The sequence below is a fragment of the Delphinapterus leucas genome, chromosome 6, assembly GCF_059928025.1.
Source record: "Delphinapterus leucas isolate spDelLeu-1000000601 "Yukka" chromosome 6, BTC_Dleu_Yukka2, whole genome shotgun sequence".
Taxonomy (NCBI): Eukaryota; Metazoa; Chordata; class Mammalia; order Artiodactyla; family Monodontidae; genus Delphinapterus; species Delphinapterus leucas.
Genome location: NC_143134.1, coordinates 35,143,321 through 35,158,196, shown reverse-complemented (window position 1 = coordinate 35,158,196; position 14,876 = coordinate 35,143,321). Strand labels below are relative to the sequence as shown.

The 14,876-nt window shown below is 51.3% G+C and overlaps 1 protein-coding gene across 6 annotated transcripts in view; it reads right to left on the bottom strand.

Annotated features, from left to right (window-relative positions):
* The window catches only part of FGD3 (FYVE, RhoGEF and PH domain containing 3), a 45,568-nt gene extending 31,065 nt beyond the window's left edge, over positions 1–14,503 (bottom strand). The window contains exons 1-5 of one of the 6 annotated variants that reach the window (XM_089912976.1): positions 14,427–14,503; positions 13,216–13,328; positions 3,774–3,957; positions 3,496–3,624; positions 2,382–2,901 (exon numbers count right to left, since the gene is read on the bottom strand). In XM_089912976.1, coding sequence (XP_089769102.1) covers positions 2,382–2,852 — 471 coding nt within the window. In that variant the 5' untranslated portion in view covers positions 2,853–2,901; positions 3,496–3,624; positions 3,774–3,957; positions 13,216–13,328; positions 14,427–14,503. Of the gene's footprint in view, positions 1–2,381; positions 2,902–3,495; positions 3,625–3,773; positions 3,958–8,572; positions 8,777–13,215; positions 13,329–14,426 lie in introns of those variants that run through there. The other 5 variants (XM_022564531.2, XM_022564529.2, XM_022564530.2 and 2 more) reach the window with 5 other exon arrangements.
* Between the last annotated feature and the right edge of the window lie 373 nt (positions 14,504–14,876).

Sequence of the window (14,876 nt, the reverse complement as noted above, 5' to 3'; positions counted from 1 at the left end):
GTTAAAAGGACCAATTCACCAAGAAGGTATAACAATTATAAATATTTATTCATCAAACCTCAGAGCTCCTAAATATATGAAGCAAACTTTGGCAGAATTGAAGCAAGAAACAGATAGCAACAGAAGAATAGTAGGAGATGTCAGTACTCTACTTTCAATACTGGATAGGACATGCAAAACATCAATAAGGAAGCAGGGGATTTGAATAATACTGTAGAACAAATGAACCTAACAAACATATGCAGAATATTCCATATAACAACGGCAGAACATACATTCTTCTCAAGTGCACACAGAGCGTTCTCCAGGTCAAACCACGTGTTAGGCCACAAAACAAGTATTAACAAATTCAAGAAGATTGAAATCATATAAAATATCTTTTCCAATCACAACAGAATGAAACTAGAAATCAACAGCACAGAGAAAACTGGAAAATCCACAGATTTGTAGAAATTAGACAATACGCACTTAAACAGGAGTCAGTAATAGAGATTAGAACAGAGGTAAATGAAACAGAGGGTAGAAAAACAAAGGGAAAAAACCAACAAAACTAAGAGTTGTTTTTTGAAAAGATAAACAAAATTAACAAACCTTTAGCTAGACTTACCAAAAAAATGAGAGAGAACTCAAATAAATAAAATGAAAGAGGAAATATTACAACTGATACTACAGTTGAATACAAGGGATCAGAAGAGACGGCTCTGAAAAATTAAATGCCAACAATTGGATAAGCTAAAAGAAATAGATAAATTCCTAGAAACACAAAACCTACCAAGACTGAGTCATGAAGAAATAGAAAATTTGCACAGACCGATAACAAGTAAGGAGGTTCAATAAGCCATAAAAAACTTCCCAACAAAGAAAAGCCCAGAAGCAGATAGCTTCACTGGGAAATTAATACCAATTGTTCTCAAATTTTTCCCAGAAAACTAAAGAATAAGGAATGCTTCCTAACTCATTCCATGAGACCAGCATTATCCTGATACCAAAACTTTGGGGCCTTGTTGACCCTGGAGGGACTGTCCCTCCCAGGGTTCGCTGATTCCTAGAGATGTAAAGGATTCGCTGGCAAGAATGTCTTTCAAGCGCAAACCAACCCATCCAGAGCCCACACCCAACCACCTTCTTTATACTTGCTTTCCCCTATTCCCCTGCCCTAATTACGTGAGCTATCCAGGGAGAGCCCCTGTGCACAGAACCCACTGAAATTATTCAAACTGGCCAATCTTAAGACTGCTTACCCTGTCTCACCCATCCCTTTCCTCAGAAACCACAATAAAGACTCTACTGTAACTTATATAGTATTTGTACATAAACTATACTTCAATTAAAAGAATAAAACCATTACATGGTTAAAAAAAGACTCTTGCTCACAATTTCCACTCCCTCTGCCTCCTGCCCTACCCTGGTGCTTTTCCCTCTGGTTTCCCATGGTGTGGTGTGCCCCCTCCTCTCGGGAACTATGAGTAATAAACTGTCTTTAAATGGCAGTCATCTCCTGATTTGTGGGCTTCACCATTCCTGAATAATAATAAAACTTAGCTTAAAACATGCCCCCAGCCCACTCGCTGAGAATTTAGCTTTCAACAGTGCAGGCCTGTGGCTGCCCTTTGCCCACGAAGCCTGCCTCTTGATGCGGCCATGTTAGTCCATACCATCTCTACCAGGAGCCAGCAGGTCTGACCCTGGCCAAATGCCACTTGTGCTTGTCTTGGGACCCAGTCACTTGCAGCTTACCTACGCTGTTCTCCTCCCATGCACAGGTGGTCTCTCTAAGCCGGAGCTGTCGGCTTTACTTCCATGTCCCCACAAGTCCCAGTGTAGAGCCCAGAGCCCAAAACGCTAAAGGGACACAGATGAGCTTTCTTGCAAGGCCGAGCCCCCACAGGTGGGCACGCCTGCTTCCCGGAGCCATCTGCACGGGGCTCCCCTCGCGTGCCTGGGCTCCCTTCCTGACTCTGCCACACACCATGCGAAACCCTGGGGTTTCCCCATTCATAAAATAAGGTGACAAGCATGCTGTCTTCCTCATGCGGGCTCTGCAAGGCAGGCAGCAAGCACTGGCAAAGAGTGGTGGCAGCGCTGTTTCCGCTCAGTTGGACCGCCACAGCCACCCTGGGGTGGGGTCCCTGTGCCACCGTGGGGCCATGGAACTAAGGCTTGGGAGTGAGATCATTGTCTGATGTGTCAGGGAGACCCCTGCCTGCGTGGTCCTTCCCCAGAGCCTGCCCATCAACCCGTAGCAGGGGCTTCTCTGAGCATGGTGTCTGAGTGTACACCCTGCTACTGGCACCAGGCCTGGGTGATGGCCCTGTAAACCTCAAATACCCTCAGAGGAGAGCTCTGCAGCCCCTGACACCTGGGACGGGAAGGTGGCCTACCTTGGCTGGATCCGCGTCAGCCCTCAAGGGGCTATTCTCGGGGTCTGGCTCCTCACTGCTGCCCTCGCCCATATCGCTATCGGCCTCCTCCCGTGGGGCCTTGCCACCTGGGGCTGTCTCCAGGTGCAGCCCTTTGCTGGTGGGGCCTGGGCCCGCCTCGCTGCCGTCCTCGCAGGAGAAGTGCTCGCCGACCACGCTGCAGGAGGGGCTGTCTATCCCGCTGTCCCGGTTAGGGATCTTAGTGCCGCTGCTGGGTTCGCTCACAGAGCCCGCGTCCCCCGCAGAGGCCTGGCTGCCAGGGCTCCCGGAGGCAGGGTCACCGCAGTGGGCTCCAGGCCCAACAGGGAGCGCTCGGAGCTTCCCCGGGTCTGTGCTTGGATGCTCCGGGGAGGAGCCGCTAGGCCCAGCATCTGGCTCCCCCCGGGTGGCAATGGGGGCTGGGGGCATTGAGGACACCCCTCCTGGCTCCATCCTCAAAGTTGAGTTCTCTGAGCTCTGTGAGGGGCTGGCCGGGGTCTTCCTGTCAGGGAGAAATGAGCATAGTCAATGCCAGCTGGGCCATGGACCAGCCCCCAGGTGGGGCCCTCTGGAGAAAATCAACATGGAGGAGGGGGCTGGGTCTGAGTGTGAAGTGAACACCCTGGTCAGCCTCAGCTGGGTCCTGACTAGGCAGGCTTTGGGGCAATGGCAAGTGGAAAGCATTTTATTCTAAAAATAAATTTCTTCATTAAAAAAAGAAGGAAGAGAGAGAGGGAAGGAGGGAGGGAGAGAGTGAGAAAGAAAGAGAGAAAGAAAGAAAGAAAGAAGGAAGGAAGGAAAGAAGGGAGGAAAGAAGGAAGGAAAGAAAGAAAGAAAAAAGAGAGAGTGAAAGAAAAAAAGGAGAGGAAGGAATGAATTCTGTAGCGTGACGCTACCTGCCCCTCAGTGAATTCAGAATATATGTGTAAACGAGTAGCAATAACCACCATGAGCACAGTGAATCGGGTCTGTTCTGTGCTTTTGGCACTCTATCCTACCATGTAGCTCTGAGGTGAGGCAGGATCCCCATCGAGACCCTCCCTCAATATCACTGTCGATATTCTGTCTGACAGGTGACCTGTCATTTTCCAGAGACCTGGAGGCTGAGGAGGCTGGATCTTGGTTCCCAATTCCTCTTCCTGCTAAGCACTGGAGCTACTTCATGCCCTCACATGGTGCCTCTTCTGGAAACCTTCGTGGAGGAAAGACACCTTCAAGTGTCAGTCTAGGTGCACAGAGAGGGTCAAAGGTGAGACTAGACTGGGAGGAGATTGACATTTCCCCAAATCTTCCACTTGAACCCCCAGTGGAGCTGCAGAGGAGGTCAGGGACCAGGAGCGGCAGTCACATATTCCTGGGCAATAGGTGGGTTACCTGAGGCTGTCAGACTCCGCAAGGACACTGAGGTGGAAGGGTGGGTGCCAGGCTCCCTGCTGGCTGTGTTCCGGGTCCTTTGAGTTGGCCAGGCCAGGCCTTGCACAGGGTTGGAGGGCTGGGGGGATTTGCTGAAAATCTTTTTCTTGCCCAGCAGTTTTGAAGTGGAGCAGTTCAGGAGGTTCTAAAAAAAAAACGTGAAAGGAGAATGAAAACCACCTTCTCCACTGGCACTTGGAGCAGCGTGGGTGACAGACCCAGTGCTCAAGGGAGAACATGGAAGGGCATCTTCATGCCACCACCCAGTGCAGGAGACCCCCGGGCAGGCCATAGAGGTCTGTGGGTGGATGGAGCATGGCTGAGTCCCTGGCCCCCGTGCAGCAGCTTCTAGGCCCTGGCTTAAAACTGGGGCCAGAACTGAGCTTGTCCCCAGTCATGCAGTGACTCAGGGAGAAAGGGTCCCCTTGAGTGTGCAGTGCCCACTGTATCTGAGGAGAGCTGGCTGGCATCTCCACGTGCCCTCCCAGACACAGGCACTCACTCAGCTCTGCTGCCAGTGGCTTCTTCACACATTCCCTTCCTCCCTTGCTAAACAAAATAAAGAACCATCAGTGGAGATGCAGTTTCCCCTCCCTGCAACACACACAACCAAAAAGGTGTCCTGAAGCCTGACCCTCGGCCACCCATGCAGCAGAAGGGCCTCCGGTCAGAGTGTGCTCAGAAGAGAAGCATGAGCCACCTCTGTGCGTGCGTGGCCTTGAGGGCTGGCGAGGGCCCAGGAGTCAAGCACCAACTCCAGCCCCTGTGATAGTCTCCTACGCTCTTGCCTTCCAGTGCAGTCAGATTTCTTCTGAGTGAACCTTTTTTTTTTTTGCGGTACGTGGGCGTCTCACTGTTGTGGCCTCCCCCGTTGCGGAGCACAGGCTCCAAACGCGCATGCTTAGCGGCCATGGCTCACGGGCCCAGCCGCTCCGCGGCATGTGGGATCTTCCCGGACTGGGGCACGAACCCGCGTCCCCTGCATCGGCGGCGGACTCTCAACAACTGTGCCACCAGGGAAGGCCTGGACCTTTCTTTAAGTGACACCAAAACCAGTGCAGGGTGCACATTTAGTATTGGCTACTACCACATTCTTAAAGAGCTTAATGGGGAGAAATATCAAGATTTCTAAACAGAAAATGCATGCTTTGCTACATTTTTCTCATAGCACAGGTGATAAACTCCAGTTTCCGGAAATCAGACATGACACAGCAGTCAAAATATGCCAGATGGAATGCAGGCCACGCTCAGCTTTGGTGTGTCCAATGCAGCCATCTGGTGCCAGGTGGAGCCTGCTGCAATCACACCTCAGGGATTCCTCCTTCTGGTCAAGATGGAATAACAGAAACTGGAGATACTCTCTCACTGGAAACAACCAAATCATGGATAAAACATATGAAACAACAGTTGAGAGACACCTTACACCAGGCAGCAAAGCGCGGTGCTCCTGAGAGGTGGGTACAAGTGCAGTGATCCCTCTCTCACCCCAGCTTCCTGCCCAGAGAAGGGGATCTCAGGTAGACCCCTGAGTAAGGAGACAGAGCTGGGAGTCCAGGAACACGAAGGCAGCTGGAGGTCACAGGATAGAGCACTAGAGAGAGAGCTGCACAGAGAGAGCGCAGAGAGCTGACAAGGGCCCTCGGAGATGGCTCAGTGCATGTGTGAGGAAACTGCAATGCTGGAGAAAGATCTACGTGAGAGGGTCAGAGGGAACATCACCTGGTGCTCACACAGGGCAAGGAATATGCCTGTTTCCACCAGCTAGACTGGAAACCCCAAGATCCACAGGGAGTTAGAGAACTTGGAAGGGTCTTGCCTCAGTGTGGGGCATAATTAGCCCCATGGTGAGCTCTGCTCAGGTCCCACCTAACAAATACTGATGAATTTTAACAGGAAAGTCCATCTGTTTACAAACGACTTAACTGCCTCCCTAAACAATGCCTAAGGACAATTATAAGAGCACAAACATATTCAGCATCCAGTAAGGTGAGATTTATAGTGTCTGGCATCCAACCAAAAATTACCAGACACGGAGGGCAGGAATACACAACCCATAGTGAGGAGAAAAAGGCAGTGAGTTGAAATTGACCCACATATGATACAGTTGTTAGAATTACCAGACAAGACAAGGTCATTAAGGCAGCAGCAGTTACCCGCATTATATTTAAAAGGTCAGTAGAAACATGAAGAATAAAAAAAAGATGCAAATCCAACTTCCAGAGATGAAAACCACAAAGTGTGTGATCAAGACCCACTGGAAGGGACTGATGGCAGATTAGATATTGTAGAAGAAAAATTAGTGAGTTTAGAGAGACAGTAGAAGCTATCTAAAATGAAAGAGCGAGAATGAATTGTGAGATGTGGAGAAACTTTAAGCAGCATAATATCTGTGTAACCAGAATATATATGTGGAGTCTCAAAAAAGGAGTGAGCCTGAAAAATATTTGAGAAAAATAATGACCAAAATTGATACCAATTCTACACAAATCTTTCAACCATTGAGGGGAAAAGAGAATACTTCTGAACAACATGGATGAATCTAGAAATAATCATGCCAGGTGAAAGAAGACAGACAAAAAAAAGGCACCTACTTTTTTCTCATTTACATAGAATTCTAGGAAATGTACACTAACAGGTGCTGCCAGAAAGCAGGATGTTGCCTGGAAGGAGGGGTAGGTGTGGTGTGGGGGTTACAACGGAACACAGAGAAGCCTTCAAGGGGTGACAGCTATGCTCATCATCTTGGCAGTGGCGACACTTTCACAGGTGTATATGTGTATGTTGAAACGTCAAGTTGTACATTTTAAACATATACAGTTAATTGTATGTTGATTATACCCCGTGGAAGGTGATACCTCTGAGCTGTGCAAACTTGGTGAGTTGCTGACACTCACCAAGTGTCATTTTCCTTGTTACAGAAGGGACAATGAATCATGTAGAGGAGGGTGGTGAGGGGTGTGGCAGGCCCAGAGGCTGGGGAGGCTGGCCTGCCTGGATACCCTTCAAAGGGAGGAGGTGTGCCTTTCCTCTGGAGGCCCTTTAGCCATGACCATCTTATCTTCCAAGGGTTTTAGTGCAAGGGCAGCTGAACCATGCTCGGCCAGACTGGGAAGCCCAGGGCTCAGCATAAAGACATCCTCCAGGGAGCAGAGTACGTGGTGGAGGAAGGTCCTCGTTGCAGAGCAACCTTCCTAAAGGTCAGGCGACCCTCTGATCTGATTTGGGAAGCCACAGGATACAGCCCACAGCCTCGCTTACCTCAGGACTGGTCTCCCTGCTGCCTGTCCAAGGCCAAAGTGAGTGCAGGGCAGGCCAGTCCAGTTCCAGCCTCCCCTCCACACTGCTCAGAGCCGGAGGCTAGGGTAGGGTTGGGGGAGAGGAAACACATGTCCAAGGGTGCCCAACATACACACATATAAACACACACATGCCTCCACATGTGTACACACATATGCACATGCACACATACACAAATACATATAAACACATATCCAATTATATATACACGCCCACACACTCCATGTGCCAGGAGATGTGCTGTGTGCTTTTGTACCCTTGCTCAGTCACAATCACCAAGGTGGGTGACATTCCATGTTTCAGACAAGGACGCCAAGGCTGACCCTGGCCATGCTGGCCTGGGGTAATCAGCACCCAGGAGCTGGGTCCCCCAGACATGCTGCTCTGAACCCCCTGGACTGGGCTCCGGGCTCATTCTGACATGCCCAAGGCCAGGGACGTGTAATCACAGAGGAGCCAAGGAGCATTTGTCATTTCTGTCTTCCCAGCCACTCAGCTCTCCCTTTAGAAGCCCTGAGCTGAGGGATCCCACCCTAGGTGAGTTGAGCCTGCTGCCGAACTCAGGACCCAGGGCCCCTGACACCCGAGGCTGCCACCACCCAGCATCAAAGGCCCCAAACCTGGGACTGGGGGAGGTGTGGGGACTGGAGAAGTACAGAGAAATTAAATGTGCCCCACTATCCAGTGCGTTGTGGACCGTTAAGTGGCTCCATCCACAGTAGCCAGTTGGATGGGGTAGCATGAATGCTGTGGTGCCTGCCCTGGAGTCTTTGAACCACTTGGTAGCTGCCTGAGATGGGCAGGGATAGTCTTACAGATGGGCCACAAGTCCGCTCCACCTGCCGCTGGACGTCCCCACCTTGGAAACAGTGTAGGAACCCCCACTAAAACCACCATTATGCCCATCTCACTTGCTGCCTGTCACCTGGTACCCTGGAGGCCCCAAGTGGGCAGAGACCTCAGTGTCTTGTCACTGACATGGCTTAGTGGCCCCAGCACGTGGGGCCCCAGCTGACAGCTGGCAGCAGCCATCAGATGTGTGAACCTGAGAAGAAGACTTTGAAACAGTTCCAGCCCTCACTGGCGACAGTCCCAGAGAAACCCTGAGTGAGAGCCATGGGAATGCACCCCACGAGCCCCAGAATCATGAGAGATGACAATCCTTGGTGGGGTTGCTCTTTACCCTACCATGTCCAGGTGGTTGGTTACGTGAAGGAGGTAATCCAAACAATACTGAAAGCACCATAGGGCAATACCAGAAACTGCTGGGCTGCACACACCTGCACGCAGGTTGCAGGCTGGGAGACAAGGCTGCAGAAACCCACAAGGCTGTATTAGCAGTGACAAAGCTCTGGCTGCGCTGGCCATGCCAGATGTAGCAATCAATGACATGTCAGCAAAGCTGCCCAGTGACCCAGGGGTGCCTGCACTCCAGTGTCAGGATCCAGAAGCGCAATACTTGCCTTGGGGCCTCAGCCTGGGAAGTGCTCTGGCTGCAGCTGGTACAGTCTGCGTTCTCCATCCTGTGTGCTGAGAACACAGAGATGGACACAGGTACTGTGGGGCGCCACATGCTTCAAAATTCGCTGGGGTCAATGGGACCTCGGGGCGGGATGGGGCCAGCAGAGTGGGGAGGAAAGGAGACGGATCAGCACAGCACCATCCCAGCTTGCTGGGACGCCCTGCTCAGATGTTCCCCAAACAGTTCACACCATCAGTTTAAAAAGTTACTGTTATTTTTTTAAACCGCATGAGTGATGGGTCATTTTTTTTTAAAGAAAACTTAGATATTATGGAAAAACAAAAAAGAAGCAAAAGTTACCTGTCCGTTCTAGTACTGGGATACTGGTGAGTGGGCAGGGGCCTGCAGGCTGGACAGCGGGGGTGTGAGGTAGGTGGGGGTCCTAACGCTCCTAGGTGTGCTGCAGCTTTTCTTAGAGAAGCTGCATTTGTTTCAACACCAAATTCCAACATGAATCCCTTATGTCCTCAAGAACGCATTTCTCCCAGAAGAATTGAAAGCAGAGACTCGAACAGATGTTTGCCCCCTGTTCACATGTGAACAAAGGTTCAGAGCAGCATTTTTCACAGTGGCCAAAAGGTGGAAGCCTACTTCAACATGAATGAACCTCGAGGAAGTGTGTGTCTGGAACAACCCAGACACAAAAGGATAAATATTAAGATTCCGCTTGTGTGAGGTACCTGGAGGGGGCAAATCATAGAGACAGAAAGTAGAATGGTGGAGCTGAGACTGGGGAATGGGGAGTTAGTACTGAATGGAATAGATTTTCATTTTGGAATGATAAAAAAGTTCTGGAGATGCATGGTGGCGATGGTGCATAACAACGTGAATGTGCTTAATGCCACTGGGCTGTACACCTAAAAGTGGTTAAAACGGTAAATTTTATGTTATGTGTATTTTACCACAGTAAAAAATAAAAAAGTTTTTAAAAAAAGGAATGCATTTCAGAAAGGTTTGCATAGAAAGTTCTGTAAATTAGGGTCAAAGTGACAGTGATTCAAAAGCACTGAAAACTTACTCCCTGCCCTGCATTCCTGTCACCCTGGGCCTCAAACCCAGACTTTTTCTCCACTCACCCACCCGGAAGCCTCGAGGCCCACAGTGACGTGCGATTGTGGAGAGGCCTGGCCCTGAGCAAGAGCTGCCTGTAAACCTCTCACCCCGCTGTTGATGCATCGTCACCCTGCACTGCCCACGCTACTCCTCAGGAAACACGGCCCCCAGGGCTGGGCCTCGAACAGACCTGGGGGGTGGTTGGATGGTTGGGCTGTGGCCCACGCTCTGTGTGGCTCTGGCTCTGACCTCGGCCTCCAGACCGTCTTTTGGTCCCCCACCTGACGAGGTGAGGCTCAGAGACAGCTCATGGCCCAGCACAGAACATGGGTATCATTATTAGAGGTTCAATAAATGATTGTGGGGAAAATGCAGGATGATTTCCCGGTTGATTACACTCCTGAGACCACAGGTGCCTCACTGGGAGGGAGGTGGGAGGGCTAGAGCCCCCTGCCCACCAGGGAGGGTCAGCCAACTCCAGCTATGTAGAGGCCCTGCCTGGACTCCTCCCTGCTCTGACCCCAGGTCGTCTTCTTGGGCCTATGGGGGCATGACAGCCCCCATGGATTGCATGATGCATCTTTGGCTCTCCTGTGTGGATCCAGGGAGGCAGCAGCACAGTGGGCCTGAGGCCCTGCATCCAGAGCGATCAGTTTCTACCACTTATTGACCCGGTAACCAGAGATAAGCTCAACTTCCCCAAACCTCAGTTTCCTTGTCTGTAAAATTGGACCCAACAACAGTCCTGCAAAGGTTCTTAAAGCTTGAGGCAGTGCACAACACTCTACCCTCAACTGGCCATGTCATACATTTTTAGTGGCCCTAAATGACAAACATGGGCAGGACACCTCACCAGGGTGATGGTCTTCAGCCATTAGCATCGCCTGAAGCTCCCAGGTCCCCTGTCACAGGGCCTGCTCAGCTGCAGTAGGAGTTGTGTGAAATCACACAATGAGCCCAGTAGTGATGACGTGTGCCCAGAGCTGGATTGCCAGAAACTCAGGGAACGCACTGGGTGCCGTGTAAGGAGCTATGACAAGAGGGGTTACATGCAGGGCTGCACTGTGCGCAGGGTGGTTGTGCCTGGGAAACAGACCACTGCACATGTGGAATCTTAGTCCCCTGACCAGGGATCCAACCCATACCGCCTGCATTGGCAGCATGGAGTCTTAACCCCTGGACTACCAGGGAAGTCCCTGCACTGTTTCTACTTAATCTTTTTACTTATGTATTTACTTAATATTTTTCTTTATTTCCTATTTTTAAATTTTCTATACTTATTTCTGTTTCATATTTTGTTTCTGTTTTTATTTTACTTTCATCTAGAAGGAGTATAAATATAAACACTACAGACACTGTACATTACCATACATTAAAAGCAACTATAAAAATAAAGTCACAACCTTTGAAATAAAAAATAAATCCTTCCTTGCATAGGCAGGTAGATGTGTGATAAAGCAAATAGAATCTCAGGAGGGGACATTGTAAAATTCTTGGAGCTTTGCTGTATGTTTGAAATGTTTTGTAATAAAGCTTTTGGGGAAAAAAGTTGATCTCTGCAGTACCCAAGACCTCCAGGCCCACACTTGGGGTGGGGCAAGGGGGGCTCCTTGTTCCATTCTGACCTCCTCCATGGGGCACCCTGGGCTCACTACATACTTCTCTCTACTTTTGATTATGTTTGAAATTTTTATTTAAAAAAGTAATGAAACAAAACAGATAAGAACTTTCCAACAGCTTCCGATTGACACTGAAATCCTTGAGCACAGATGTAACTCTGCCGCTCCTTCCACACTGAGCCACCTCAGGGGCCTTTGCAAGGTGCTCCCTCTAGAGGAACAGCCTGGCGCAGCTCCCTGAACTCACTCCCTGCTCTGTGACAGGCCATCCCCAGATGAGGCCGCCCCTCCTCCATCCCCGCTACTCCTCCAGGCTCACCCACACCTCCCACCTCCACTCCCCACTGGCTGCAGCCCACACAGGTGGAAATCTCACCTCCTTCACATGGTCCCCCACCTGGCAAACAGCAGGACTCAGTAAGCATGTTCGGTGAGAAAGTGAATAGATGAATTTGAATCGGCATCGCAAGCGGTCTTATTTCCCTTCTAATATGTACTTTTACATAACCATACAAAAATGTCCTCTGGCTGAGTCCAAATTTTGAAAATATAAAATGCAAATCAATATTACAGAAGGTCAAATCCCACCTCCTACAGTCCATCGCTCGACAGCCCCACGGTCGTCTCATCTAACTTCACAGTGACCTTGTTAGGTAATTACAGCGAAAGGGACACCCAGACAATGGATTCACCTTCCTAAAGCCACACACCTGCACCAGCAAGAGCTCTGTGTCCTGGGCACCGAGGGGCTCCAAGTGGGCCCCACCAAAACCCCCAGAGCTGATGTGTAAGGACAGCCACCATCCACTTCACTGGGGACCTAGGTGACCAGTCATCACACATGGGGGCTCAGACAGAGGGGACAGTATCCCAGACAGATGGAACAGCATTACAGACAGAGGAAACAGCATCCCAGGCAGAGGGAACAGAGCCTCAGACAGAGGGAACAGCATTGCAGAGAGAGGGAACAGCATCTCAGACAGAGGAAACAATGTCCCAAGAGGGGAAACAGCATCCCAGACGGAGGGAATAGAGTCTCAGACAGAGGGAACAGTGTCCCAGGAAGAGGCAACAGCAACTCAGGCAGAGGGAACAGTGTCCCAGACAGAGGAAACAGTATCCCAGGCAGAGGGAACATTATCTCAGACAGAGAGAACAGCATCTGAGGCAGAGAGAACAGTGTCCCAGACAGAGGGAACAGCATCAGATAGCATCAGACAGAGGGAAGAGCACAAAGCAAATAAGAGTCAGCCAGGCCATCTGAAGAGCTGACAGTGTGCCTAGGTGGGTGAGCCCAGAAAGGGAGGGGATGGGACCTGGTGGTTGGAGCCAGGATGGATCTCATAGCTGTGGGTAGCCAGGGGGTCATGCAAGTGAGTGACACCCCATCCAGGTTTGGATTTCACATCTCGGCTATGGTTAGTACTGCCCCAAGGTTACATTTTTACCCCTATGTTCACCCACTTTTTCATGGACCTGTTTCCTCATCTGTCAGGGGGGTCGTCAGAGCCCACCTGGAGAAGGTGGCAATGATGCAGCAAGGCAGGTGCTCCTGGCACTGGATCAGCGACTCTTCCATGGTCACTGTTCTGGGTCCAGGGACACCCGCCACCCTAGGTTCTCAAGGGGCTCCGGGCAGCAAAGCCTCACCCTTCCTCTGGGGCCTCACTACCACATCTCAGCTTTAACCCCAACAGACCTACCACAGTCCAGGCTTCTGTGTGTGCAGAGCACACAGCCTTGTCCAGCTTTGCGAGGCACTGCATATTTGGAGGTGCTGGTTTTTGTGCGGAGACAGACATCAGCCCGAGGAGCGGAACCAGGGCCTCTGGCCTCCTGCACCCAACCAGCTGGAGACAAACCACTTCCTCCCCCTCCGCGCCCGGCCCCACCCAGCCCCAGGGTCACTTGCCAGTCAAGCTGTCAGGCTCCAAAGGTTTGACTTTGCCTGGCTTGGCGTCTTGCAGTCCATGGTCTAGGGCAAACGGTGGGCCTCAGTTTCTCTGTGACCTTCAGTTTCCTCTCCTGAAAGAACAGCGGAGCAAGGTCACCCTGGGCTTTGTCTGAGGACTAATCCGAATAATAGCAGAGCTGCCCCAAGCACACCCAGCCTCCAGGGGGCTGTGCTCACCTCCGGAGCCCGGCACCACTCAGACCCCAGTTCACATACAGGAAAGCTAAGTGGTCGAAGCATCTGCCCAAAGTCACAAGCTGGGGGAGGGGCTGCAAGCCAAACGTCCCAGCTGGCCACGAACACCAGCAGGGCACCAGCCACCTGCTGCCCCATGCTCAGTTTCCCCTCTCCAGTGGGGTCTCAGAGAACCCCAGGCCCAACTTTCCACCTCCCAAGGGGACTCCACAGCACCTCACCGACTGCAAGAAGCTGTAAATGGGCTGATTGTCAGCAACCACAGGGACTCCCACACTACAAACCCCAGAGGGTCCTGGGAGCCAAGTGCTCTGGGTGCAGTCGTACCCTAGAACGTGTCTGCTCTGTACAACGGGCACAAACACGGCTGCCTCTGGTACCCCATGGCTGCCCATGAGCCTCCCCCAGTCTGCGAGCCTCTCACAGGTGGTCTGCCCACCACCCTGCACTATCTGGGCACAGTGTGGGATTCTGAGGAGACCCTGATGGGCTTGGCCTTCCTTCCTAGTAGCACTGTCATGGACAGGCCCTGTCTGTCAGTACCTAAAATGCAGATTGCAGAGGAATCTTCTGGAGCCTCACCATGTGGAAAGGCCTGGCCCCCTAGGGACCGTGTTTGGGACCATTCATCCGTCCTCCGTAGGCCCAGCCTACTCAGGGACCCTGGCCTCAGGTTCATCTTTGCTAGAGTCTAAGCCACTGCAGATGACACCCAACACTGTCCTGGCAAGTGTGCTTGTTTGCTGTTCGATGATGCCCACAATAACCTGACTTGTTACAACATGCCAGAGGCACCACAGGAAGACAAAGGGACACAAGACATCACTCAGCGCCATCACGGCAGCTTCCTGCCTTGAAAACATCCGACCCCGAATGGGTCCTGCTCTGAACTTCCCCTGACCCTGAAAGTACCCCTTACAGGACCAGCACAGCCTCTCAGGGCTGGCGAAGACCCCGAAGCCAGCACCACTCACCTGTCTTCTGCGGCACACACACTTCTCTCCAGGACTGACTTCAGGCAGCAGCAAAACACAACTTCCTTTTGCTGGTTTTCGCAATATGGGTCACTAAACGACAGTGCATTTGCATTTCCGCACTATCACACATCCAAGCTCACTGGTTCTCCCCCTGCCTTATTTGCAAAAATACAGCCCAAACCGGCTGGAACGCTGTCCAAGGCCCAGGCCAGCCTGGCCTGTGTTGGTTTAAAGTTTAACAGGCTGCTTGGGTGTCCCTGAGTTGTTCTGGGCGTGGAGGCTGCAGCCATTCTGCCTCTGCCTCTGTGGGTTTTTCTAAGTAGACCTCCAGGCGCCTGTCGCTCAGACCCTCAGAGTGGGATCGTCAGTGGGTTCAGTGCCTGAGCGGTGGGGCTGGCCCCAGACCACACAGGCAGTGGCCCCTAGATCAAAGAAAGGGCCCAATGG